The sequence below is a fragment of the Marmota marmota genome, unplaced genomic scaffold (genome assembly GCF_001458135.2).
Source record: "Marmota marmota marmota unplaced genomic scaffold, marMar, whole genome shotgun sequence".
In the NCBI taxonomy this organism is placed as follows: domain Eukaryota; kingdom Metazoa; phylum Chordata; class Mammalia; order Rodentia; family Sciuridae; genus Marmota; species Marmota marmota.
The window spans coordinates 30,633,283-30,661,121 of record NW_026000108.1 but is presented as its reverse complement, the minus strand read 5'-3'; the positions used below and the strand labels follow the sequence as shown (position 1 = coordinate 30,661,121).

The window sequence follows — 27,839 nt, the reverse complement described above, 5'->3', positions numbered from 1 at the left end:
GCTGGAAATCGGGGCCCTGCCCTAGGCCTCCTGCGGCGGGAGGTGGAGCAGGCTAGCGGCTGAGGGCAGAGTCCTGGAGGGCCTGGCTCTGGGGGAATGAAGCCTCCGCCTTCCCGGGCAGAAGCCTTTAAATACGGGCGCTGGCCCGGGACTCAGGGTGTGGCGCCTGGCAGCCTGAGGGAGGGGTGTGCGCTGAAGGGAGATCTGGCGGAGTAGGTTGCGGGTGCAGAAGCTGCTGCAACCGGGTCCGGAGAAAGGTGCTGTCCGAACGTTCGGAATAGAAGCGGCCGTGGAGCTCGGGGCTTGGAAGCGGTAAGCGCTTTTCCCCAGCTAGCCCCGCCGCCGGGTCAGGATGCTCCCGGGTCGCGGCTGGACGTGGAGGGAGCGGGGCGGGGTGTGTGCGCTGCTCCTGGTCTCTAGCTGCGCTGGGTCCAGGGCTGCCAGTCTCTTGGGCTCCGGGCGGGAATCGCGTTTTGCATTTGCTTCCCTGGAGATGGGATAGCCTTACTCAAGATTCGTGCGCCTCTAAGACTCTTCTCTTTCTGCTTTTATCCACTTTCTGGCTGGATGCAAACGAGATTTCCCCCTCCGCTTCTGAAAGCCGAGCGTCCACCGAAGGAAGCGGTCCTTTCATTGGGGACCTCAGTTTGGTCTGAGTCTAGTCTTTTGTTTGGGTTTAGAGTATGCTCACCTGAGGGGGGGGGGGCTGCCGCTATTTTCAGGCCGCCACTTGAAATCAAAGAGAAACGAAGTCGGAAAACCCCTTTGAAGGCAAAATCCCAAGACATTCTATCGTGTTGGCTGTGTAGGCTGCCTGCAATCCATTGTTGATCGCTACACATATAATTGTACTACTTCTTGTCGGGAAAGGGGCCTTTCCTGCGTGCTTCAGGAGACCATGTTTGTGTGAGATCTTGAAAAAATTGTACGTCCTACATATAAGAAGATAATTAAGTAGAGTTGAGATTTCTGATACACAGAAAGAGGGATTGACTGGTAAGCAGCTATTCATGATGTTCAGAGAAGTAGCTTTCCATAGACTGGCCTCAAAGACACAGTGAGTCTTTGAGTTTCTTAAAATCCCCTAAACATTGGAGAACAGTAGTCTGGTCTGTTTCTTCAGAGGGGTTCTGAAAATGAAAGAGCCAACTGTCTGCTCTGAGATGTGCTTTTTTAGTACACAGCATCTAGTTTAAGGTAAGCACTAGAAAACCCTGGTTGAAAGGATCCCATTTTCTTTCATTCATGTTCTCCTTCCTCTAGCATAAAATCTGTACCTGATAAGTATGCTCCATCTTCCTCTACTTGTTAACACAGATTTGCAAAATGCCCTTTAGAGATAATGTTAACATTTTCTCACTGGTTAAATATTTTTATTGGATCAAATATCTTAATATTTAATTTCTGGAACTGAAAATGAAATGTGAAGTTGAGAATTCCATCTTTAAGGCCCATTGTTTAGCTCCTGGTTATCTATGAAGAGTGCTGAAGAAGGCTGTGGGCAGAAGGATTATATTTTATTTAAATTGCACTGTGGGGCATTTGTTATTTGTTAGTGACATCTTCTAGGTTGAAATGTTTATCTGAATTTATGAAATTTTTACATGAAGAGTAGTTTTGGAATGGCTTGGGTGTTGCAACTTTCAAAATACAGAGGTGAGAACTCATTTCAAAATGACCTATTCAGTAAGCAAATATCATTTTTCTGATAGCATAATAGAGGACCAGAGGATACCGACAAGTAGAAATAAAAAAATGGACTCAGAAAATGTTATACAAAGTGCATCACTAACACTGTATCAACCTCCATATTAAAGTTTATTGAGGATGTCATTGAAATTTCAAGTGATATTTATTTGGATTTGTACGGATTGTTCATCTGGCTTTTTCAATAATTTTCCCATTATCATATACAAACCATATTTCATATGAAGTAGCAAGAGAATCATACCCAAAATGAAGTCCTAAAACATATTCAGTTCTATAATACTGATCCACCTACCATCAATTATCTGCCCCAGTTGCTCTATGTAAGGGAAGCTGAAATATGGTCTTACAATTCAGAAAAGAAAATGGGAGAAAATGCTTTGGGAGAAAATGTTACTGTTCTTTAGGGCCACTAAAGAGAAGAAAACATGGCTGGGGTTGTGACTCAGTGGTAGAGTGCTTGCCTAGCACATGGAAGCTGCTGGGTTTGATCCTCAGCACCACATAACAATAAATAAAATAAAGGCATTGTGTCCAACTACAACAACAAAAAATGTATTTTTTTAAAAAAAAAGGAAAACATGGTAGCATGCTTCTGGTTCCTTATTATAAAATATTGTAATTAGCCATTTAAATTAAGCTGTTTAAACACAAGCCTGCAATTTAAGAGGTCCTTGTGAAAAGTTACTTATTCAATGAAAGTTTATTGAGGGGCTTCCATTCTAGGTGTGAGGATATAGCCATGAATAGCAGCAGATAAGAACTGTTATCCTCAGTGTGCTTTTCTAAACTACAAATTCCTTAAGCCTAAGAGTTGCATCAAGTAGATATTTAATCTGTGTTTATTACGTGAATGTTAACAGAACCTTTCATTGTTGAGATTGAAGTCATAGATTGTGTTAAGATTCCTAATAGCTGGATGCCATTGTGCACACCTGTAATTCCAGTGATTCCATAAACTTAGGCAGGAGGATTATAACTTCAAGGGCAGCTTGAGCAACTTCATGAAATTCTGTCTCAAAATAAAAAAGCGCTGGGCTTGTAGCTTAATGGTAGACTGCTTGCCTAGCATGTGTGGGGCACTGGGTTCAATCCTCAGCACCACATTAAAAAAATAAAAGTATTGTGTCCATCTACAATTAAAAATTTTAAAATAAAAAAGGGTTGGGAATGTGGGCTCAGTGGTAGACCATCCCTGAGTTCAACCATCAGTACAACTGGAAAAAACAAAAAAACGCCCAAATAACCTCTTGGCTATAGGATTGAGTGGTAACCCTGAAAGATCCTCTGGTTCAGAATTTCAAATTATCTTTTGTAGATATTATAGGCAAACTGGTTTTAATTAGCAAGGGAGGCTAGCTAGCTGTTCGGTAGTCTTCTAGTATGTTAATTCTTTGAAATCATCACAATTCAGGATCTGATCTCCATCCCTGCAGCTCTAGAAAGTAAACACTCTATACACTCATTGGTCCCAGATGTTGATTTATTGTAGTCTTCGCTATGGAAGACTATACTAGTATATACACTAGAATGGAACTATTACTATTTCAGTAGGGGAGGGTTTTCTCCCCCCAGTACTGGGGATTGAACTCAGGGCTTCTGATATGCCAGGCAAGTGCTCTGTCACTGAACTACATCTCCAACCCCAGCTCCCCCCTTCTCCTTTTTTTTTTTTTTTTTAACAGTGCTAGGCATGAACCCAGGAGCTCCACATGCTGGGCAAATGCTGTCTCACTGAGCTGTAACTTTGGTCCCTTTAGACCCCCTCCTCACTTTTATTTTTGGTACTAGGGATTGAATCCAGGGGTGCTTAACCACTGAGCCACACCTCTAGCTCCCTTTTTATAAAAATTTAAAAAAAATATTTTTGTTGGGCTGAGGTTGTGGCTCAGTTGGTAGAGTGCTTGCCTAGCGTGTGTGAGGCCCTGGGTTTGATTGTCAACACCACATATAAGTAAATAAATAAAGGTCAATCAACAATTAAAAAAAATTAAAAAAATATTTTTAGTTGTAGATGGACATAATACCCTCATTTATTTTATTTTTATGTGGTGCAGCGGATCAAATCCAGTGCCTCACGTGCGAGGCAAGCACTCCACCACTGAGTTACAATCCCGTCCCCTAGCCCTTTTTAGTTTTTGAGACAGGGTCTTGCTAAATTACTAAAGCTAGCTTTGAACTTGGGATCCTCCTGCCTCAGCCTCCCAAGCTGCTGGGATTACAGGTGTGCCTACCCCCTCTAGCCCTTTTTATTTTAATTTTGAGACAGGGTCTTGCTAAATTGTCTAGGCTGGCCTTGCATTTGCAATCCTCCCATCTCAGCCTCCCAAGTGACTGGGATTACAAGTGTGTGCCACTGTATGCAGCTTGGAGATTTGTTGCAGTGTCTGGAATACATTTATCCTTTGGAATCAGTGGTGGATTGGTTCCAGGGCACCCACGAAATATCAAAATCCAAGAATATTCAAGTCACTTAGATAAAATGGTGTAGTATTTGTGTATAATCTAGGTAATCCTCCTGTATACTTAATCATCTCTAGATACTTGTAGTACTTAATATAGCGTAAGTTGTTATGCTTTATTGTTTAGGGAATAATAACAAGAAAATATTTTTTTCAAATGTTTTCAATTTGCACTTGGTTGAATCTGAATGCAGAACTATCAGATTCAGATGGCCAACTGTATCTGTGTCTCAGATCCAGGTTATTACTTTTTAGTAGCCTGGTTTCTGGGAATCTGAATTCATAAATCAGAATGGAATCAGAGCAGCCAGGTGCAGTGGCACACACCTAAGATCCCAGCAGTTTGGGAGACTGAGGCGGAAGGATCCAAGTTCAAAGCCAGCCTCAGCAGCTTATCGAGGCCATAAGCAATTTAGTGAGACCCTTTCTCAGAATAAAAATGTGGCTCAGGGGTAAAGTACTGGCATTGGGGATTGAACCTGGGGTACTTTACTAAGTAAAATGGTTAAATTATACAAAGAATATAATCAATTAAATGAATTAAAGCAAAACAATCTTTGGGAAGCATGGAAAAGCCTGTTCCTGTCCCCACTTCTCTGAAACCAGAAAAGGTCTGACCTCCAGATTCCACATCACTATTCTTTTGCTGTATTAAAATAAATATTGCATCAAATAGCATGTGGTTCTTGTTCTTCATTCCTCTTTTCCAGACTTCAGGTTTATTATTCCTTTAACATTCCTCACCTCCTTCAGTGGAGTAAATTTGAGCTACATTAACATGTTTGATTATTATGGTTATGTTCTGCTATGTTACATTGTTTTTAAATTATAGCCTTATGGATTGTTATGGTCTGACTTTTCTGAGAGGGACATTCAAGACCCACTTAAAATTCCTTTCCACTGTGGGCGATAAGTATTTCTGATTATTATTCCTTAATACCTTCTCCATTTTTTGTTCAACTGAGAAGATCTTCTCATTTCTCTGAATTCATTTCTTTGTCTTTATTCATTTCTTTTTCCTCTCATCTGGAATGTTCTTCACTGCTTTCTTTTTCCTTCTAAATCTTACCCAATCTTTAGACCAAAGTCAGGTGTAGAACCTTTTCTTTCCTTTTCTTTTTTGAAATGTTTGTTGTCCTCTGGACTTTAACACTCATTTTGTCATTTAATTGATTATATTCTTTGTATAATTTAACCATTTTATTTAGTTGTGAGCAACTTTTTTTCATCTTTTTAACTAGTTGCAAAGTCAACCTTTCAAAGTCCTTCTCTAACTACCCTATCTAAAGGACCCCTTTTCCCCACAGTTTCTCACTTTTTCACCAGTGTGTTTCCATTATGTCAAACTTTCACAACTGCCATTTTTTTGTGTTTCCCTACCAGAATGCAGCTGTGCAAGAAAGAGCAGGAGCTGGTGTGTCTTGTTCACTATTGTATTCACAGTACATAGAACAATGGTGTCCATTACTTGGTGGGGTGTTTAATGAATGTTTCATTGAATTATTCTCCAAATCAGTTGTTAAATATTTGAATGTCAGGACCTGGATCTCTCCATAGCCAAATTCTCTGCTGTGCCTTTAAATTGGGAATATTAATTTTTTTGTGAGGAAGAAGGGAATAGACTGGAGCAAGTCGGAGATTTTCAGAACATTCCTCTGAGCTTTCGTCACCTAGTCCTTCCGATATAGTCTTTCTGCCCATGTAGATTCTTTCTCCATGTGTGAGGTACAAGAAGCCTGAAAAATGGTAAAGGGTAGAAGTGAAAGTAGAAGATGGGTAAAGCAAGGAAAGAGGAATGGATGCCACAAGTCAACTGTGGTAGGCTTGGTATTTTTCCCAAGGTGAATCTTGGAATCCTAAAGGCTTAATAGGAATAGTAAGTAGGCTTCACAAGTGATAATAGAGAACTATTAACTCATTCATTCAGATTATTAATGAGAGAATTTATCAGATTTAGAACATGGCTTAAATATCTCTTGTAAATACACATGCAAAATGGGGCAGGAAGAAAGGGAGATGCCTTCAGAATGCATTAAGTGAAAAAAGCCAGGTGTTGATAGTATTCTATGGTATTCTGTTTCCTCAGTTTAGAAAGAAGAGATTATTAGAACATGTGTGTGCATGTGTGTTTATGTGTATTAGTTGTGGTTTCAGGTAACGCACTGAGAGGATATACGAGAAACAAAGGAGCTGCTGGGGAAACAGTAGAGGAGAAAAAGTAAATTGAGGCTTCTCAGTGTATATCTTGTTATAACATTTAATTTTTGAATCATGTGAATATATTACCTATTCAAAACAAAAATATTTTAAAATTTTTATGTATATCACTAACAGTGTTTCTTCCCTTAATAGAATCATATGATTCCAAACTCTGTTCATGTTTATTTTATTTTTGAAATACTGGAATGGAACCCAGGGTGGCTCTACCATTGAGCTACATCCTCAGCCCTTTTTATTTTTTATTTTGAGGCAGAGTCTCACTGTGTTGATCAGGTAGATGTGAATTTGCCATCCTCTTGCTTCAGCCTCCTGTGTTACTAGGATTACATGCATGGGCCACCATGTCTGGCCAGCTCTTTGTAATTTTGATTAGTATGAATCAGTTCATCTAATGACTTTTAAAAGCCTATCAAAATCTGTGTTACAGCTTTAGTAACACAGAGTTGTTTTTATGTTTGTTTGTTTTTTGGTGGTGATGCTGGGGATTTAACCCAGGGCCTTATGCATGCAAGGCAAGCACTCTACCAACTGAGGTATATCCCCAGCCCACAGAAGTTTATTTAACCATCTCATTACTTCTGTGGAGTAGAAAGAGTTTAAAGTCATTGCCCAGTATACCTCAAAATAATCTAAGAAGCCAAACTAAGTATGTAGGGAGTATCATAATTGCTCTTTCTTTCTTTCTTTCTTTCTTTCCTTTCTTTTCTTTCTTTTACCAGAGATTAAACCCAGAGGCACTTAATCCCTGAGCCACATCCCCAGCCACATGACCCACATGTAGTGTCATTGCTCGTATGTGCCTCACTGAGTTGCTTAGGGCCTTGCTAAGTTGCTGAGCTGGCTTTGAACTTGGTAATACTCCTGCCCCAGCCTCCCAAGCTTCTAGATTTCAGCCATGCTCCACTGCGCCCTGCTCAAAGTCAGTTTCAGTCTCTCTCTCTCTCTCTCTCATAACAATATCTGAGGTGGATAATTTATAATGAACAGCAATTTCCTGGATCAAGGTTCTGGAGGTTGGCAAGTCTTAAGATGGAGGGGTTAAAGACTAAGGCCTTTTTGCAGCGTCATTCCCTGGCAGAAGGGCAAAGAGAGCAAGAGATCAAACTCAAAACTTTAAGCCCATTCATAATAGGCACTGATCCATACATAAGGTTGGAGCCCCACAAACTAGGCACCTCCCATTAGGCCTCACCTCCTAACACAGTTGTACTGGGGATTCAGTTTCCAACACATTTTTTTTGAAGACATTTAAACCACAGCCAGGGGGATAATCTCAGAGCCCAGTTCTGGACTGTGAAACTAATCTTAACATCTCTCATGTTAGTCAAACCTGTTGTATAATTCACCTTTGTACACCACAGCTTAAGGAAGAATTGCACTGGTGTGTAAATTTACCCTGGAGCTTTCCCTCAGCAAAGTTCTCCAGGTTAATTTGAGGCCTAAATGAGGCCTTATTTTGCTTCATGTTTTTTTTTTTCTTTTTTTTGAAACAGGGTCTTACTAAGTTGTCGAGGCTGACCTCAAATTTGTGATCCTCCTGCCTCATCCTCCCTACAGACTGGGGTTACGAATACGTACCACGCTTGACTGCTTCATGACTTTCTAAATATTAGGTCATAATTGTTGTGACTCTTCTCTAGTAATATCAGTTACTATAATTTTTTCCATCTGTTTCATAGCTGAGAACATGCTAGGTCATCCAACTGGAATGTTATTTTTTTAAATCACTATTTCATAATTCTTATGAGTGAATATAGAAAATCTTTCCAGATATCTCTTTTGATAGTTTTTAAAGTGTAATGAATGTGCAATGGGATTTCTTGAAATTTTCTGTTTGCAGAATGAACATTCTTACTGTTTCCCTTCTAGTACAGTCATGTTTGAAATTAAGAAGATCTGCTGCATTGGTGCTGGCTATGTTGGAGGACCCACATGTAGTGTCATTGCTCATATGTGCCCCGAAATCAGAGTAACAGTTGTTGATGTCAATGAATCAAGAATCAACGCATGGAATTCTCCTATCCTTCCTATTTATGAGGTAAATGTATTAAACATCTATTTGTTTTCTTTTTCTGGTACCAGAGATTGAACCCAGGGACACTTAACCACTCAGCTATATCCCCAGGTCTTTTTTATTTTTTATTTTGAGACAGGGTCTTGCTAAGTTGCTTAGGATCTCATTGAGTTGCTGAGGATGGCTTTGAACTTGAGATCTTCCTGCCTCAGCCTCCTGAGCTGCTGGCATTACAGGCCTGCACCATTGCACTGGACTCTATTTTCTTACTATTTGTTCAATATTTTGTATATACTATTAACATAAAAATCTATGGTTGCAGCAGATGATAAGAAATTTAGTGAGAAAATCTGGATACAAAATGTCATGGATGTTTGGTTGGGAGCATAGTTCAGTGGTAGAGCATGTGCCAGGCTCTAGCATTAGCACTGCAAAAATAAATTAATAATAATAATAATAATAGAAGTCATGTATATTAAAATGAGAAGTATGTCAAGTATACTCAGAAAAAATGAGTATACTTGAGAAAGAAGAAGTATATCAGAATATTAGTAATGTTGGTATTAATTGCAGTGAGATTATGGTAATTGTTTTCTCTGTGTTCTAATTTTTTTTTTTTTTTTTTTTTTGAGTACCAAGGATTGAACTCAGGGGCACTTGACCATGAGCCACATCCCCAGCTCTATTTTGTATTTTATTTAGAGACAGGGTCTCACTGAGTTGCTTATTAGCGCCTTGCCATTGCTATGGTGGCTTTGAACTCCTAATCCTCCTGTCTCAGCCTCCCTCGCTGCTGGGATTACAGGCATGTGCCACTGTGCCAGGCTCTGTGTTTTAATTTCCTCTATTAATATGGTTACCATATTGTAGTGGAATTAAAAGGTGGTATCCTATTAAAATAAAAACTTTAGTTACTTATAATGTTAATATAAGTCCAATATATTTTTAGATTATTGTACTTAACATCAGATAAAACTTAGATGGATATAACAGAGCCTTCCATAGAGTTCTTACCAAGAATTACCTAGAATTTCAAAATTTCATGAATTTGGAGAATTTATAGTTTGGAAAATATGCTTTTATTTAAATGAACTATCCAGGTCCCTTTATTATTTCACCATAAAATGAATTCATGATATGCTTTTGAAACCCAGCAGGAAAGTATCTGAAATTTTGATGGTAGTATTTTGTATCCAACACAAATATATTCCTTTTTATTCCCCAGAAAAAGTTGAGTTATTTTTTAAACTCTATCAGCCATAGTCTTTAGTTTTTGAGACTCTATTTAGCCATAGTTCATAATCCCAGGAAGTAGGGAGGATGAGGCAGGAGGATCACAAATTTGAGGTCAGCCTCGACAACTTAGCAAGACCCTGTTCCAAAACTAAAAAAGGCAGGAGGATCACAAGTTCTTTTTTGAAGAGAAGTCTCAAGTAGTTTTGTTTATGAGCCCATGAAAAAGCATTCACAGAGTAGTAGCCACTCAACATTCCAAGTTTACTCATATCTGAATCAGATTTAGAATTTAAAAGTTCTTCATGTGTGTGGTTTTACCCTCTTACCTTTACCCCTTTTGTGCGTTGTCCTTTCTCCTACCAGATCACCTGCCATAATAGTTCTTTAACTTCATGTTATAGCATTCTCCCTGTTGAAAGAAACTTACTACTATATTTGGCTTAGTCCTTTCTTTTTTAAAAAATATTTTATAAAGACAACTTAGTAGAGAGTTTTCTAATTCTGATATCCATTAAAGAGCCACAAGTCACCTAAAATCATGTACATCCATACTTATATCTAAATATTCATAATTAATTTTGCTGGTAGTGTAGTCTTCAAAAATAAAGTACACTTATCAGAATAGTTACATAAACTGGTACACTCCTGTAATCCCAGCAACTTCGGTGGCTGAGGCAGGAAGACACAAATTTGAGAGGATCAGCAACCTAGTGAAAGCCTGTCACAATAAAAAATAAAAGGGCTAGGGATGTAGCTCAGTGGTAAAGTGCCCCTGGGTTCAACCCCCAGAAATAAATAAATAAACAAACAAACAAATAAACAAATAAATAAATAAATAAAATTACCAACAATGCCAAATGTTAACAAGAATGTACAATAATTGGAATTTTATACATTGTTAGTGAGGATGTAAATTGGTAGAGCCATTTTGTGATCCAACAGCATCTAATGTTAACATTTAACATTTAATATTGACATCTAATGTTAATACCTTTCTTATGTGTTACCATATCAACTGAATAGTCATTGTCTTTTTGTTAACTTTCTTCATTTAAAAAAAAAACAATAGTTTAGGGTTGGGGGTGTAGCTCCGTTGGCATTTAAATTCTTTCATAGAAAGTATCATTCTAACCTAATTATGATATTTACATAATCAATTAAAAGGTAGAAGCTGGGTATGGTAGCACATGCTGTATTCCCAGAGACTGGGAGACTGAGACAAACTATAAGTTCAAGACCAACCTTGGCAATTTGGCAAGATCTGGTATCACAATAAAAAAGTATAAAAAAAAAATGAACAAACAAAAGCCCCACAGAGCTCTTAATGTTTATGAGAAGTGAAATTCTTCATTCCAAAGACTGAAGAAGTCAGACTGAGGTACAGAATATCTTTCCTTCCCTTTCTCTAACCCTTTCCATTTGGCTTATTGCCAATACAAGAAGTCTTGCCTGGTATAATTATATAGGCCAGATCAATAATGAAAATGAATGTGCTACTGCTAATGTAATAAAGTTAATAACTGACTTAAAAAAAGTATAAAAAGGGCTGGTGTATACTTTAGTGTTAGAGTGCTGTCTACTATGTGATGCGTAAGGCCCTGGATTCAATTCCCAGTACCACCAAAAAAAAAAAAAAAGAGAGAGAATTTGGGGGGCTGAGGGTATAATTCAGTGGTAGAGTAAGGAGCTTAGCATGCGCAAGGTCCTGGGTTCAATCAGCACCAAAAAAAACAAAAACAAAGAATTCTTTCATTTATTTATTTTCCATATTTTTCTATTGGTAACCAAAGAAATCTTATATATGTTCTTACCCCATAGTTAATTTGAATCAAGATCCAAGTAAGATCTATACTTCACAGTAGACTGATACCAAAGTATCTTTTAAGTCCACAATATTTGGGGGAGGGGTACTGGGGATTGAGTTCAGGGGCACTCAACTACTGAGCCATATCTCCAACCCCATTTTGTATTTTATTTAGAGACAGGGTCTCACTGAGTTGCTTAGCACCTCACTTTTGCTAAGGCTGGCTTTGAACTCATGATCCTCCTGCCTCAGCCTCCCTAGCTGCTGGGATTACAGGCATGAGTCACTACCGGCTTTAGTCCACAATATATTTTTTTAATTATTATTTTTTTTGTAGTTGTAGATGGACACCATACCTTTATTTTATTTGTTTATTTTTATGTGGTACTAGGGATCGAACCCAGGGCCTCACACATGCTAGGCAAGTGCTCTGACACTGAGCTACAGCCCCAGCCCAAGTCTACAATATTTAATGTCTCCTTCCTTCCCTCTCCTTTTATTTTATTTTTCTCTTAAATTAATTGGTTGAAGAAACTGGTTTGTTTATCTTGTAGAATTTTTTGTTCTGATTTTGCTGTTTGAGTCCTGAGTCCCCTGGGTTTTGTTTTATTTTGTTCCCAGGATTGAACCCAGAGCCACATCCACAACCCTCTTATATTTTAGAGACTCTAAGTTGCTTAGGGTTTTGCTAAGTTGCTGAGGCTAGCTTTGAATTTGAGATCCTCCTGCCTCAGCCTCCTGAGCCACTGGGACTACACGGGTGTGCCATCATGCCCGGTTCCCGTGGGGTTTTATAATTTTATTTTTCTATATCCTTTATTTCATGTAAATTGGTAGTTAGATCTATAAGACAGGTCTGATTAGATAGGCTTTGGTTTTGGTTTTTTTTTTTTCATTTCCTTTTTTTTTTTTTTTGCAAAAATACTTGTCAAGTGGCTTTGTACATCTCAGTAGTCTTCTTTTGTTTTGTTCATCATGGAATTTTGCTGGGTTGCCCTGGCTGTCCTCAAACTAATGGGCTCAAGTGATCCTCCCACCTCAGCTTCTTGAGTAGCTGAAACTACTGGCTCATGTCCCTGTGCCCAGCTTCAGCATTCTTAGCATAAGTATATCTCTTGTTAAATTGTATGGGGAAAAGTGTAAAAAAAAAAAAAAATTCAAGGTGTTTTTTGTAAAAGGGAGAGATTTTACATATAAAAAAAGTTTAGTTAAGATTGAATTAGATATGTATGTACAGAGTAAATATTGCCTTTCACACCCAATTGGCCTGAGTTATTGGGAGTAAAATGCTTCATTCATGATGACAGTGCAAAATCGTTCTAACTTGAAATCACAAAAGGCCTTGAATTTTCTGAAAATCAAGGTGATACTCAAGAGTTAATATTTAACTTATGAAATAGTCAGGCACACAGTAAACAATGACAAAGCACATTAGAGCTTCTGCTCTGATTGTGCAAGTTCAATTTTGCTTTAATGATGATAACATGTACTGTACATTGAATGGCATTTCGTGTATGAGCCTTGGCTTGTCTATAAAGGTGCTATTTGAAAGCCAGTTTAGACCTTTATATTACATTATAACTTTCCCCTTTAACAAACACAGCTCACTGTATTAGGTCATCTCCTATGACTAGTAAACTGTATGTATAATTTCTTTTCTAGCCCGGACTAAAAGAAGTGGTAGAATCCTGTCGAGGAAAAAATCTGTTTTTTTCTACAAACATTGATGATGCCATCAAAGAAGCTGATCTGGTATTCATATCTGTAAGTGTTATTCTTTGCTGTGTGAATTCTAATGTATTCTCATCTTTATAAAAGTTCCATTGACTTTCTCATTGCTATTAAGCTACAACATTGCTTAATAAAGAGATGTCCAATTGAATTTTGATGACACTTTGTCAGTTAATCAAACCCTGTACTTATATGATCATGTATATCATTTCAAATCATTGAACAAATAAATCCAGAGAAAGTTCTAATCTGAGATCTAGAATTAGGAAATGCTGATAGCACATAAGCACACATGATGTTTGTACATATGTCATCATTTGTTGTTTCCATTGAGTGGCAGAGGTGAAGTGAAGAGAATCAGTTTGCAAACTTACAGCCATCTCCTATTTCCATAAATTGCATTGCAAAAGTCATCTTAAATTAATTATTTGGCATATGTTATTTATATAATTAGGATAGTCCACAGATACTTTCAACTTGGAATGCAGTGTAACTATTATACCTTATAGTGAAAAAAAAAATGGAATGAACACTTGGGTTCAAATTCTAGTTATTCAGTATTTGAATAAATACAACTAATTTCTTACTGTCCGTGTTACCATCTACTCAAATATTCTGTATGTGATGGTGTAGCTATCACCAATTGGTAGGTGAGCTATGATTTTTTGTACCTAAGGGATAAGTAGAAAGTCAGCAGTATGGGATTTGACAGTGTTCCATGAGCTAAAGTGAAGGAGCACGTGGGTCCAGAGAGGTAGCTGCTGTTGAACTGATAATGTATATTGTTAATGGTTATACATTGTTGGATAGGGGTTGTTTTCTGACTGATGAGACAAAAGCAGTACTATGAGAATATGTGAACTCTAGAAGAAAAGTGGTAATGAAGCTAGTGATAAAACAATGTCTGTTTTGGGCCTTCCTTTTGTGTGTGTGTGTGTGGTGCTGGGGATTGAACCCAGGGCCTCATGCATGCCTTACCACTGAATTCCAACCACCCCAGCCCTGTTTTCGGCCTTCTTTATCATTTCAGAAAAACTGAGGTAGCTTCTATGACTCACTTACACATCCTTTATTTAAATACACAGAAAGTTAGAGTTATAAATATAAACTAGATTTTAGGAGGAAATCAAGAAGTTACCTTAGTTCCACTTTTAGATGACTGTAGCTTGGAGTGGGAATAGGGGAATTTTCTGTAAAAAGGACATTTAAAAGTAATCTGTTCTCTGGTGATAGAGTGCTATCTTAGGGTAGTTCTGGCACAAATAGCCAATTTTATACTTGCTTTTTTGGTGATCCAGACTGAGCTGCCCTGAATCTTTCTAAACTATTATTCTGTATGCCTGATAAGTGAATTTAGTACTGTCTAACTCATGGTCTACATTTCTAGTTCTCTTTGTTCTCTGGATCGTTTTTGTTTCCTTGCTGTATGCTTTTCATCATGAAAAATATCAAATTTATATAAAAAAATTGATAATAAGGAGGGCACAGTGGCACACACCTATAATCCCAGCGACTCAAGAAGCTGAAGCAGGAGGATCACAAGATCAAAACCAGCCTGAACAACTGAGCGAGGCCCTTAGCAACTTAGAGGGACCCTGTCTCAAAATAAAAAATACAAAATGGCATGTAGCTCAGTGTTAAAGTGTCCTTTTTATTTTATTTTGAGACAAGGTTTTGCTAAGTAGCCTACACGGTGATTTTCCTGCCTCAGCTTCCCAAGTGGTTGTGATTATAGGCATGTTCAACTGCACTTGGTTCATAGGAATCAATTTTCAACTGTTATCTCAGAGCTACTTTACGAGGGGAAGCTGTTGGATCATCTCCCATCTTTAGCCCGTCTTGCCTTCCCCCATCAGCCATCTTTGCCCTTCTCTGCTCCCTGCCTTCCATGTCTAAGAGGTATCCTAAATTGTTCCATCCATGCAAATGACTCCTGTTTTTTACACCTCAGCTTAATCCTCAAGTTTTGATTTATTTTGCCTGGTTCCTTTATTAGTTTCCTTCTAGGTCATAATCATAATCTTGTCAAGAGAAGAGGTTTTAATTTTTTACTACCTGTTAAAAAATTATTCCTCATTAAATTTTAAACTTTTGATAGCACATTCATTTTTATTATTTATGTATTTTAGACTCATGTGTTAATTTTTATAGAGTACTTATTTACCATTGAGGTACTTGCCCAAAGTGGTATGTTATTGCTAAGCCAAGACTAAATGCCTAGACTCTGGAGTATGATTTATTTTTCTTGCCATTTGAAAGTCCTGTGCATGTAGTATCCTTTGTTCTGAAGATGCTAGCTGATATCTGGCTTTAATGGGCTAAGGAATCATTCATGAATGAAATGGCAATTTTTTTTTTTTTTTTTTTGCTGTACTAGGGATTGAACCAAGGATACTTTACTACTGAGGTACATCCTCTGCTCTTTTTTATTTGTTGGTTTTGAGAGCAGGTCTCCCTAAATTGCCCAGGGTGGCCTTTAACTTGCAATCTTCCTGCTCAGCCTCCATAGTTGTTGGGATTACAGACATGAACCACCACACCCGACTCTGCAAACATTTTCAAAAAGCTGTTGATATAGGGCTATAGAAATGGAATTAAAAAGGAGTTCAAAGTTTATTTTTAGAGACTATGACAATATATTGCATACAATAAAAAAAAAATGAAAGAAGAGGAAACATGTTTCTTTTCAGACCTTGAACTTCTTTAGGATGAAAACTTTCTCATCCATTTGTATCTCCAAGGGTTAGCTTGGAACCTGCCTACTTTAGTATCTGGCACATATGTAGTAGCTTCTCAACAAAAATTTACTGAATGAGTTCTCCAGATGTTTCAAGTTTTTTCTTCTGATGATTATATTTATAAAATGCACTGTTTCCATGGAAGTAAGGAGAGTTCAATCATGACTGTTGATGTAGTGACCTTCCCACTTGACCATGAATTGATAATCTGAGGAATATCCTGAAATCACTCTTTGTCCCATATACTTTCATCAGGTGAACACTCCAACAAAAACCTATGGAATGGGGAAAGGCCGGGCAGCAGATCTGAAGTATATTGAAGCTTGTGCTAGACGCATTGTGCAAAACTCAAACGGGTACAAAATTGTGACTGAGAAAAGCACAGTCCCAGTGCGAGCAGCAGAAAGTATTCGTCGCATCTTTGACGCGAACACAAAACCCAACCTGAATTTACAGGTATAAAAAAATGAAGCATTAGAGTCTGGTTCTTCTTATGTAGATATTGATGGCTTTGGATTGCCCATAATTATTTCTAACTTAAACCTTTGCTTTGTATCGGGATTTTAGGTGCTGTCCAACCCTGAGTTCTTGGCAGAGGGAACAGCCATCAAGGACCTTAAGAACCCAGATAGAGTACTGATCGGAGGGGATGAGACCCCAGAGGGCCAGAGAGCTGTGCAGGCGCTGTGTGCTGTGTATGAGCACTGGGTTCCCAGGGAAAAGATTCTTACCACCAATACTTGGTCTTCAGAGCTTTCCAAGCTGGTTAGTGCATGGCTTTCAACTCCCCATTAAATACTGTTGTTTTTAGACAGTCCCACCATGTTGCCCAGGCTGGCCTGGAACTCCTGAGCTTGAGCATCCTCCTGTCTCAGCCTACCAAGCAGCTGAGGCGACAGCTACATGCCACATACCCCACTTACCTTCCATAAATTTAAAGCCAAGTGTTTTTTTCTCTTAAATCTGATAAGCTACACAGATACTCTTTTTTTTTTTTTTTTTTAGATGTATGGACCTTTATTTAATTCATTTATTTATATGTGGTGCTGATAATTGAACCCAGTGCCTCACACATGCTAGGCAAGCGCTCTACCACTGAGCCACAGCCTCAGCCCCAGATACTCTCTTAATTTTAATAAAATGTTATCCTTTTGAAGATAATGTTCTTGCACATTCGGATTATGAACTAATTTTTCTAAGGGGATCAAATATCAGTATAAAATATTCTTGTAATATTCAAAAATTTTAATAAGATGTAAGATAACATGGAAGCTATATTGAGATAGTATTTTTTAATCACTCTTTCCGTTCTTTTACCCTTTTTTCCTTAATCATCATCTTTTCTTGGGGCTGGGGCTATAGCTCAGGGTAGAGCTCTGGCCTAGCATGTGCAAGGCCTTGAGTTTGATCCTCAGCACCACATAAAAGTAAATAAATAAAATAAAGATTATGTCCAACTACACCTAAAAAAATAAATATTTTTTAAAAATCATCTTTTCTTATTTAAAACATGTTTCTTTACCAGACCATCCATTATCTCCTTTACTTTAGGTCATCAGTAACTTCTGTATCTCCACAACATTTGCATCAACTCAATGAAGCATGGTACTGATGTATAAAATCACTTATTCCCCTCACCATACTTTTCCTTCTTCTTTTTTCTTTTTAAGGCAGCAAATGCTTTTCTTGCCCAGAGAATCAGCAGCATTAACTCCATAAGCGCTCTGTGTGAAGCAACGGGAGCTGATGTGGAAGAGGTAGCAACAGCCATTGGAATGGACCAGAGAATTGGAAATAAGTTTCTAAAAGCCAGTGTTGGTAAATTAACGTTTTCCTCTACCAATGTGGGTTTGTTTAACTTCAGGGAAGTCTTTTTTTTTAACTTAATATCCTTTAAGAAAATAAAAGATTTTATTATATATTTGTCCTTCAGCCTACCCTGGACTTCCTAAGTGAGGCAAAAATTGCCTATATTATTTAGTAATGATTGATTATAGGATAAATATAGTTCAGCGTTTTGGAGGAAAAAATTAATAGTTTGGGGGCCACATAAGAATACTAAGTAACACCTTATTCAAGCAAGTAGGAAACAAATTTCACTATTGTTTTTCTTACTAATACATTTTGGGAAATGTGTCCAGGTGAAATATAGTCAATCCTTATTCGTGGAATCTGTTTTGTGAATTTTTCTACTCCCTAAAACTTTTTGGTGATCTCAGAATCAATACTAAGGCTGTCATAATTCTCTGACAAGAGGAACAGTGAAGAATTTGTGTGGCATCTAAGTCTGCAAGGTTGAATAAGGCAATGCTTTGCCTTCATATTCCAGCTCTTATACTGTAAACAAGTGTCCTTTGTGTGCAGTTTTTCACATACTTGTGGGGTTTTTTTTGTGGGGGGGTGGGGTAGGGGCACTCAACCACCAAGCCCTATTTTGTATTTTATTAGAGACAGGGTCTCACTGAGTTGCTTAGCGCCTCACTTTTGCTAAGGCTAGCTTTGAACTTAAAATCCTTCTGCTTCAGGCTCCTGAGCTGCTGGGATTACAGGCGTGCGCCATTGCTCCTGGCCATACTTGTGCTTTTTGTTGGTGACTTTATGATTTAAAATGACCCCCAAGTGGAGTGCCCAAGTGCTGTCTAGTGGTTCTAAGTGCAAGAAGGTTGTGATGTGTCTTATGGAGAAAATATGTGTGAATTATAGAACCATTGGCCATGAGTTCAGCATTAGTGAACCAGTTGTATGTATTACATGAGCATGTGTGAAACCAGGTGCTGTACTGATCAGTTGAAAAAAACATGAGTGGAAACTTGCAGCAACCTCACCCTGTATTTTACTTAGGAGCAATGCTTCAGTGTTCGTAGTGACTTTGTCGAATATAACTACACAAATAATGAGAATTGACTATATTTTTGGATTAAGTTGATAAGGTTGGTATAACACTCAATAGGATATTTTACAGATTGGGCTATAGGCAGAAATTCTGGTATTTAAGGGACTATCTGTCATTTCCCATACTAGTTTCACTGGCCTTTTATATCTTTTTTGATGTTTTCTTCTAGCTATACTTTAATAAAAATATCTACAATTTACTGAAGGCATTTTTATGTGCCAGGTTCTGTACCAGCACTTTTTATATCTCATTTAATCTTTATAACCTGTTAGGAATGTGTTGTTATTTCCTTTTTAGAGATGATTCAGGCTTTTTCAACTTGCTCAAAAATCATACAACTACTAAATGGCCGAGTGTGTCTTACTCCAAAGCTCATACCATCCCTCATTGCATCCTAAATTACACTAGATCAAGAGGGAGCAAATTGTCCCTCTACTGAAATCCACCCCATAGCTTGTTTTTGTAAATAAATTTCATGGGAACACATGTTATTTATTGTCTATGGCTGCTTTTGAGCTATAGTGACAGAATTGAATAGTTGGAACAGACTGTGTGGCCCACAAAATATCTACCAACTGGCCCTTTCCTGTGAGTTTGCTAGCCCTACTGAAGAGTAAGAGATATAGGGCAGTCATATCCAATGAATGAGAGAAAGAAAAAAAAAAAAGAGAGAGAAAGAAGGTAAAAATAAAACAAAATGTCAAATGTACCCATATTGAAACTTTTGTTAGAAAATTATTTGGACATTACTTAAGGGGTTGATAGATTTCACACAATTTACAAACTCACTAATTTTCTAACATTGGAATTATATTATTAAAAATCTTAGTATGGATCTTCTGTGGTATAGAATTTGTCACATGATTCAGTTTCTGGTTCTTACATGAAAATATTGTTGATTTTTTTCTGCCCTCAGGTTTTGGTGGGAGCTGCTTCCAAAAGGATGTCCTAAATTTGGTTTATCTCTGTGAGGCTCTGAATTTGCCTGAAGTAGCTCGTTATTGGCAGCAGGTATTAATAATCTTTAACTTTTGATTAGATTATAATTAAACACGTCACCCTTTGTGAAGTGTTTTTGATGGAATTTATCCTAAGAACTCAAATCAATATACTTATTTTAGGTTTATTTATTAGATGTTCGTGTTCTTAATTAGTCTTTTTTGGTAGTCAACTGTGATGGAAATTTCTGATAAACCAATATTTTTTCTAATTTCATAACTAAATATGCTCCCAGAGAAAATAAAAAACTATCTAGTTCTTGATAATTCTCTATCTTGAAAGGCATAAATACAAATTAAAGGAGGAACCTGTATTGTGATGCTTTTGAGTGGCTTGCATCAACTGACACTTGGCTTTGTCCCTTTCATATTCACAGAGCTAATGTTGGAAACCCTTGCTTACCCTGTTCTGTGTACTCTGTAGGGCACTCTTCATGCAGTATTTCATTTAATCCTCATCACTAACATTATACCATTTTTCAGATGGGAGAATTGACACAGAGATGTTAAATAATTTGTCCAAGGTACTGGCCACTATATTTGATACTATATTTTTCCCGAGTTTATAATTTTTCAGATTTCAGCAAAAGATATGGGAAGGAACCTAAGGAAATGCTTGCTTTTTAGGGAAAATATACACTCTGGGTCATGTCACTCAATCCAGCAAAATACAGATCAAGTCTTAATTTTCCAACATTTTGGGCTCAGTTCCCAGTTCTCAAGGTTTGATATGGCTCCTAGAAACTTAGAACCTTAAATAAAAAGTCTCTTTCCTTATGAGCATTGTCACCAGTCTAAATTTTAACACTTTGGGTGATCAGATACTATTAGTCTCATAACATTTAGTTAAAAACCTTGCAAAGTATTTGTGGTGTCCTGATTTGTCCAGAGGTAGCTGTTAAGTCTGCATGTTGACTATACCCTGACCATTTTCCTCTCAAACTAAATTCTGGTGAATGGTGAGACATAAGCACATAGAGACCTACTTTCAGATTTGATTGCTTAAAGCCTTATTTCCACAGGGTTTGGAGAAAGTGGTTATGGAGAATATTGTTTTATTTAGGCCGTCTTTATAGTTGGATCTCAAATGCCTTCACAGTTAAAATTAGCTATGCACCCCATCTTTGTGTCCATCCCATCCTGATGCATGTCAGATCAAGCCAAGTAAAAATGAAAATGTTCAGTAAGGCTTTAAGGAAGGGGTTGGGTAGTTCTTTTTATTTATTTTTTTTTTTTGTGGTGCTGGGAATAGAACCTAGGACCTGTGCATGTGAGGCAAGCACTCTACCAACTGAGCTATATCACCAGCCCTCTTTTTATTTTTAAATTTATAGACATCAAAGTGTTTGGTTAATCTTTGTCTTCTGTAAATATATAAACTTAATGTTCATATAGGAGGACCCACCATAATTCTGAGTACTGCATGTCATGGGTTATACTTTTTTTAAAATTAATATTGCATAATTATACATTTATTTCAGGTCATAGACATGAATGACTACCAGAGGAGGAGATTTGCTTCTCGGATCATAGATAGTCTATTTAATACAGTGACTGATAAGAAGATAGCAATTTTGGGTTTTGCATTCAAAAAGGACACTGGTGATACGAGGTATGTGTTCTTTAAAACATTTCAGGGCTGGGGATGTAGCTCAGTAGTACAGCACTTGCCTAGTATATGCACGAGGCCCTATGTTTAATCCCCAGCAGGACCTATGCACACAATTCAAACCCTTTGAGAATGTTTTTAACTTCTCATCTTAACAGTGATCCTTTGCTTGGTGGATTTGCATGTGAAATACATGTACACACATAGTTTAAAGAATTTCCAGGCACAGTGGTGCATGCCTATAATCTCAGCAGCTTGGGAGGCTGAGGCAGGAGGATTGTGAGTTCAAAGCCAGCCTCAGCAAAAGTGAGGTGCTAAGCAACCCAGTGAGACTCTGTCTCTAAATAAAATATTAAAAAGGACTGGGGGTGTGGCTCAGTGGTTGAGTGCCCCAGGGTTTCATCCACAGTACAAAACATACAAACAAACAAAAATATCATGAATAACTAAAAAGAACCAATTTAAAAAAAAGAATAAAAATGAACATATCCTTACCACTTGGCCAGCTGAAAGACAGTGAATCTTGTATCTTAAATTTCCTAGTATTAGAATATAAAGTCATTTAAAGCAATACTAATATATATTTTTTTTCATTCAGAGAATCCTCCAGTATATATATTAGTAAATATCTGATGGATGAAGGTGCACACCTCCATATATATGATCCAAAAGTACCCAGGGAACAAATAGTTGTGGATCTTTCTCACCCAGGTGTTTCAGAGGATGACCAAGGTAAGGCTTTGAGTCTCATGAATCATCTTGAGTGCAGTGCTCAAAACTTGTTTGTTCTCTAGAAACCATTGTCTGTTACCATTTATATCATTGGTATGCCTTGAATTCAATTCTTATTTCTCTAAAGTTAAACAGATATTATGTCCTCATTTGTGGGTTAGTCTAATAATTTTTCCAATATAAAAAGTAAGTTGACACCAGGTACAGGTGAGACATATGTTTAGATGCTTCTAGAACAAGGTTTGGGGGTGCTCCAGGTCCCCACCATCACCCCTTCACTTCAACCATAAAGTTCCACTTCTATCAGACATTAAGCTCCTATATTCCAGTGTTAAAATACATGGTTTCACCTAACTCTTGTTCCTGGTTTATTGTTGTTGCTGTTACAGTGTCCCGACTTGTGACCATTTCTAAGGATCCATATGAAGCATGTGATGGTGCTCATGCTGTTGTTATTTGCACTGAGTGGGACATGTTTAAGGTAAGGTGACAGAAATCATATTAAGGAGAATTCTAGAGGTGTTCTAGTATCAGTGGGGTTGAGTATGTTTTCGTGCATGTGTACTAATTGTTCTGTCCATACATATTTTACAGGAATTGGATTATGAACGCATTCATAAAAAAATGCTGAAGCCTGCCTTTATCTTTGATGGACGACGTGTCCTGGATGGGCTGCACAATGAACTACAAACCATTGGCTTCCAGGTAATCATGATCCTGGACTACTATTTATTTATTTATTTTTAATATATTTTTTTAAGTTGATAGACCTTTATTTATTTATTTATTTATATGTGGTGCTGAGAATCGAACCCAGTGCCTCACACATGCCAGTCAAGTGTGCCACTGCTGAGCCACAGTCCCAGCCCCTACTTTTAAAAAATATATATATATTTTTTAGTTGTAGATGGACACCATACCTTTATTTTGTTTATTTTTATGTGGTTGCTGAGGATCAAATCCAGTGCCTCACACCTGCAAGGCAAGTGCTCTACCACTGAGCCACAACCCCAGCCCATGATCCTATTCATTTATTTGTTTGTTTTCTTTCTTTCTTTTTGGGGGAGGTATTGAAGGATTGAACACAAGACACTTTACCACTGAGCTATATTCCCAGCCCTTTTTATTTTTTATTTTAAGGCAAGGTCTTGCTAAGTTGCTGAGGCTGGCCTTAAACTTGCAATCCTCTTGCCTTGGTCTCCTGAGTTGCTGGGATTATAGGTGTCTGCCACTTCACCTGGTGGTTATTTTCTTTTTAAACCTATTGTGTGGGTTTTATAATTTTTATGTTTTTCTTTCTTTTTCTTTTCTTCTTTTTTTTTTTTTTTGGTTGTTTTCTAGTACTAGGGATCAAACCCAAGGTCTCATACTTGCTAAGCAAGCACTCTGCCAATGAGCTATATCCCCAGTCCTTTTTACTTTTTGAGAAAGGGTCTTGCTAAGTTGCTGAGTTTGGCCTTGAACTTGGGATCCTCCTGCCTCAGCCTTCCATATTGCTGCGGTTATAGGCGTATGCCCCCAAACTGGGTTCATATTTTCTTATTTAGCAATAAAATAACTCTGGGGGCAATACGTCAGTTCTCTAGGGAATTCTCTATGGGACTTTTGTAAGTAACTACTCCACTCCCAAAGTTTGTGATGTAAAGTTCATTTGACATCACATTCAGTATTGGTCTCCTTTACACAGCAGACATTAGTCACCTATTATATAGAAAAAGAATGTGCCCTGACTTACCTTGTATCATAAAGATCAAGTAAGAAAATACATGACTGTGTTTTGAAAACTGCAAAACACAGTATATAGTATTATTATTGTCTATTATTGCTTCCAGCTGACCCCATCCTCTTGTTTTCTCTTAACCTCTGAGGATCTGGCAAGGGCTGGGGTGTGATTGTGGTGGAGAATGAGGAAGTACTCTATCTTGAGGGCAACTCTGTCCATCCTCATGTGGGAATAGCTACCATCTGTAGTACCAGGTGCTGAGAGAAGGAAAGGAGTAGTCAACAGGTGCTCATCCTATACCTTTTGAATGCTCGGCACTGTCCCAGTGCTGTGAGAGGTCTGAATGAAGAGTACAAAAGCTTCAGTGGTATCAGCCTTCATCTCAAAGTTTGTCTGTCATGGAACTTCTGGACAGCTGACAGATGCTTCTGCCCAGAACAGTGCATTCGTATGTTCCATCTGATTGAATTCCACTGGGGATCCGTAAAGTACTAATACAAAGGAGCTACTGTCTACTTTCTCAGTGTAGTGTGTACATGGGGTTGGGAGGTTGGGGAGGTGGGGTAATTAGGGAGGGTACAGGATTGCTGTCCACATTAGTGCTCAAGCAGAGCAGAGGGGGGCAGTATTTGATAGCCAGCTGTGTGTCTCTTCTCAGCACCAGCTGTCCTGGAAAAGTACCAGTAAGACTTTGTATGATATTCAAAAACACCAGATCTGTTGGACATGGTAGCACAGCCATAAGCAACTCAGTGAGACTGTGTCTCTAAAATACAAAAAAGGGGGGCTGGGGATGTGGCTCAAGCGGTAGCGCGCTCGCCTGGCATGCGTGCGGCCCGGGTTCGATCCTCAGCACCACATACCAACAAAGATGTTGTGTCTGCCGAAAACTAATAAATAAATATTAAAAAAAAAAATGGCCTTAGGACCTCACTCTATAAAAAAAAAAAAAAAAAAAAAAAAAATACAAAAAAGGCCTGGGGATGTGGCTCAGTGGTTAAGTGCCCCTGGGTTCAATTCCAGGTACAAAAAAACAAAAACAAAGCCGGGGTTGTGGCTTAGCAGCAGAGTGCTCACCTAGCATGTGTGAGGTGCTGGGTTTGATCCTTAGCACCACATGAAAATAAAGATTTTGTATACAACTACAAAAACATTGTGTGTGTATGTGTGTGTTTGTGTGTACACGTAGACACACACACACACACACACACACACACACATAAGCAAAAACAAAAAACAAGAAAAACCTCACCAGGTCTGGTTCTCTTTAACTTTTTGCCAACTTGTTGAAGGGCCTTCTTACTTAGAATTCAGTGCCATTTCTCATTTATGAGACATTGAATTGAAGCAAGAGTCAGATGGTGACAGTGTCTGCTAACTCTCCCAGCAAGGACCTTGGGGACTCCTCTATCCTACCCCTCCTTAGTGAGTAACAACATGACTGTTTTTCCCAGTTGTGACTTAAACTCAGAAATGTTCTTTTTTTTTTTTTTTTTAAGAGAGAGAGAGAATTTTAATATTTACTTTTTAGTTTTTGGCAGACACAACATCTTTGTTTGTATGTGGTGCTGAGGATCGAACCCGGGCCGCACGAATGCCAGGCGAGCGCGCTACCGCTTGAGCCACATCCCTAGCCCCTAGAAATGTTCTTTATAAAAGGTTATTTTCAAGACAGACATATTTTCACTTACTATATGTAGAAGGATAACATAATTAAAATGATTTTAAATTCTTCTAAAAGCTAATTTCCCCTAGTTTTAAAAAAAACAACACAAGAATGGAGTCACTAAATAAACAAAATATATGAATTACTAAAAAAGCCAGCAGGGGACAGTGGTGCATGCCTGTAATCCCAGCAATTTGGGAGGCTTTGGCAGGAAGATCACATGTTCAAGGCTAGCCTCAGCAACTTATCGAGACCCTTTCACAAAATAAAAAAACAAAAAGGGCAGGGATATGGCTCAGTGGAAAGGTACCCCTGGGTTCAATCTCTCATACCAAAAGAAACAAGCAAACAAATATATAAAGCAGAAATTTTTTATTTATAGTCACAAATATCAATTTTTAATTCAGAAGAAATGAAAATGGAGTAGTATATTTATACTTTGCTATGGAGGGGAGATAAACTTATGACTATTAAAGAAGTAGTCTTTTTAATGATAAAACTGATTATTTTGAATAAATGGAATATATGAAAAATATTATGTGCAAAATAATAATTGACTCATTTATTAAAAGCTGACTTGTATTAAAAGCCAAGCACTTTAATTCTTGCCACACCTTTTGAGGTAAATGGTTATAACACCATTTGTGAGGAAGAAATATCTAGAACGTTTAGCAAGATAGCAAGTGTAGTCAGGATTCCAGCTGGGCCCTTTCAGAATCTGAAGCCTGCACCCTTACGAACGATGCTATTATAACTTTCACAAGTTTTTTCCATGTAAGAGAAATGGAAATGAGCAGAGCATGAGAGAGAATATGAACTAACTGGAATCTCTGTTCATTGCTTTCGTACATGCTACTAAGAACGACAGAGGCATGTGACTCTGCTCTGATGCCTTGCCTTGTGTGGGGAATGGCAGAATGAGAGTGTCTAGACATGAATATGAGACGTGGAGTAGAGGTGATTCTAGAAACAGAAAATAAAGAAGGAACCAAAGATCTCTCACAGCGATTCAGACAACTTGAGAAACTTTTTCTGCTTGTGATAAGAATAATAATCTTGGTTTTCTTCCTTATGATACTACATTATAGAACTCTTACATTTATGTGTTATAATCATTAATAATTCTCTTTTTAAAATCTTTTTTCTCTTCAGATTGAAACAATTGGCAAGAAGGTATCTTCAAAGAGAATTCCATATGCTCCTTCTGGTGAAATTCCAAAGTTTAGTCTTCAGGATCCACCAAATAAGAAACCTAAAGTATAGACATTGCCATTTTTATTTATGATTATTTTGGTACTTCAGGATAGCAAATATCTGATATTAAATGGTAAAGAATCAAGCGTTTTTAAGGAAACAAACTTATTTTTTTAATCATCAAATTTATACTAGTTATATGAGTATTAGCATATCTGGTAATTATGAATCTATAATATTTTTTACATATTTTTATATTATTAGCTCAGTTATTGGATGAATGGAAAATAATCATGTTGGTTTTAACAGTGTCAATTTTTGTAAAATAAAAATTAAACTTCAAACACCTTTTATTTTACAGATTATCACAGACAGCACTTTAATATCACATTGTAAAGTCAACCTGGTTTTCCTAGGCATTGGTTTATGTGCTTGTCGTTGTGTATTTTGAAGCCATCAAATTACTATGCTAAGTAGCCTTGATAAGTATGGTCTGTTTAAAAGTTCCTTGTTCATTTTGTTTCAATGAGAATAACATTGATTTTTTTTCACCCCAAAAGATCATCGCTGTTCATTTCCATATAGTCTTTAACTTGAGGAGTTCTTTATCCATCTCTCTTAAATTTAACATGAGAAAATCAGTAGTATGGTCTATTTCTATTTGTCAGATTTCCTTATTGAATATTACTTTCGTAGTCTAAAAGTCAAAAATGTTTGTTACCTTTATTTTGCATTTTTTTATTCTTAATTCTAATTTTTCTTTAAGTAAAAAAAAATATAACTTCATATATAAAAATGAAAAGATTTTATAAATTACAAATAGCATCATTCAAAAACAAGAATTTTTGTGTGTATTCCTATCCACTTTTTTCCTATGTCTCTTGTTGACTTTTATATCTGCAATGGTTGTTTTTGCTTATGTTTGATCATTATGAAAGTATGTAGTATATACATTTGATGTCATATACATTTGTGCTCTGCTCAGAGTGTGCAAACTGTGTTAAACATACATAGGTCTGAACATTTGGGGGTTCAGTAAGATGAGGGAGTCAAATGTAAAGATGAGGACAGAAACATCTGTACAGATAACAAATATATAAATTAGACATCAA

At 37.5% G+C, this 27,839-nt stretch overlaps 1 protein-coding gene across 2 annotated transcripts; it reads left to right on the top strand.

The window, feature by feature from the left end:
• On the top strand, window positions 1-27,839 carry Ugdh (UDP-glucose 6-dehydrogenase). 2 transcript variants are annotated; one of them, XM_048784350.1, is made up of 12 exons: window positions 1-312; window positions 8,264-8,427; window positions 13,106-13,207; window positions 16,168-16,368; window positions 16,480-16,677; window positions 17,583-17,730; window positions 19,722-19,816; window positions 21,285-21,415; window positions 22,011-22,144; window positions 22,534-22,625; window positions 22,739-22,849; window positions 26,686-27,839. In XM_048784350.1, the coding sequence occupies exons 2-12, from the start codon at window positions 8,266-8,268 to the stop codon at window positions 26,794-26,796; spliced, it is 1,485 nt and encodes a 494-aa protein (XP_048640307.1). In that variant the 5' UTR covers window positions 1-312; window positions 8,264-8,265; the 3' UTR covers window positions 26,797-27,839. The 2 variants fall into 2 exon arrangements, with proteins under 2 accessions (XP_048640307.1, XP_015337533.1); XM_015482047.2 differs by having other exon boundaries at window positions 2-312; window positions 8,259-8,427.

Coding starts and splice junctions, on each gene's coding strand:
- Ugdh (XM_048784350.1), top strand. CDS start 8,266: ATGTTTGAAATTAAGAAGATCTGCTGCATTGGTGCTGGCTATGTTGGA. Junction 13,208..16,167: donor CTGATCTGGTATTCATATCT/GTAAGTGTTATT, acceptor TACTTTCATCAG/GTGAACACTCCAACAAAAAC. Junction 17,731..19,721: donor GTTTCTAAAAGCCAGTGTTG/GTAAATTAACGT, acceptor TTCTGCCCTCAG/GTTTTGGTGGGAGCTGCTTC.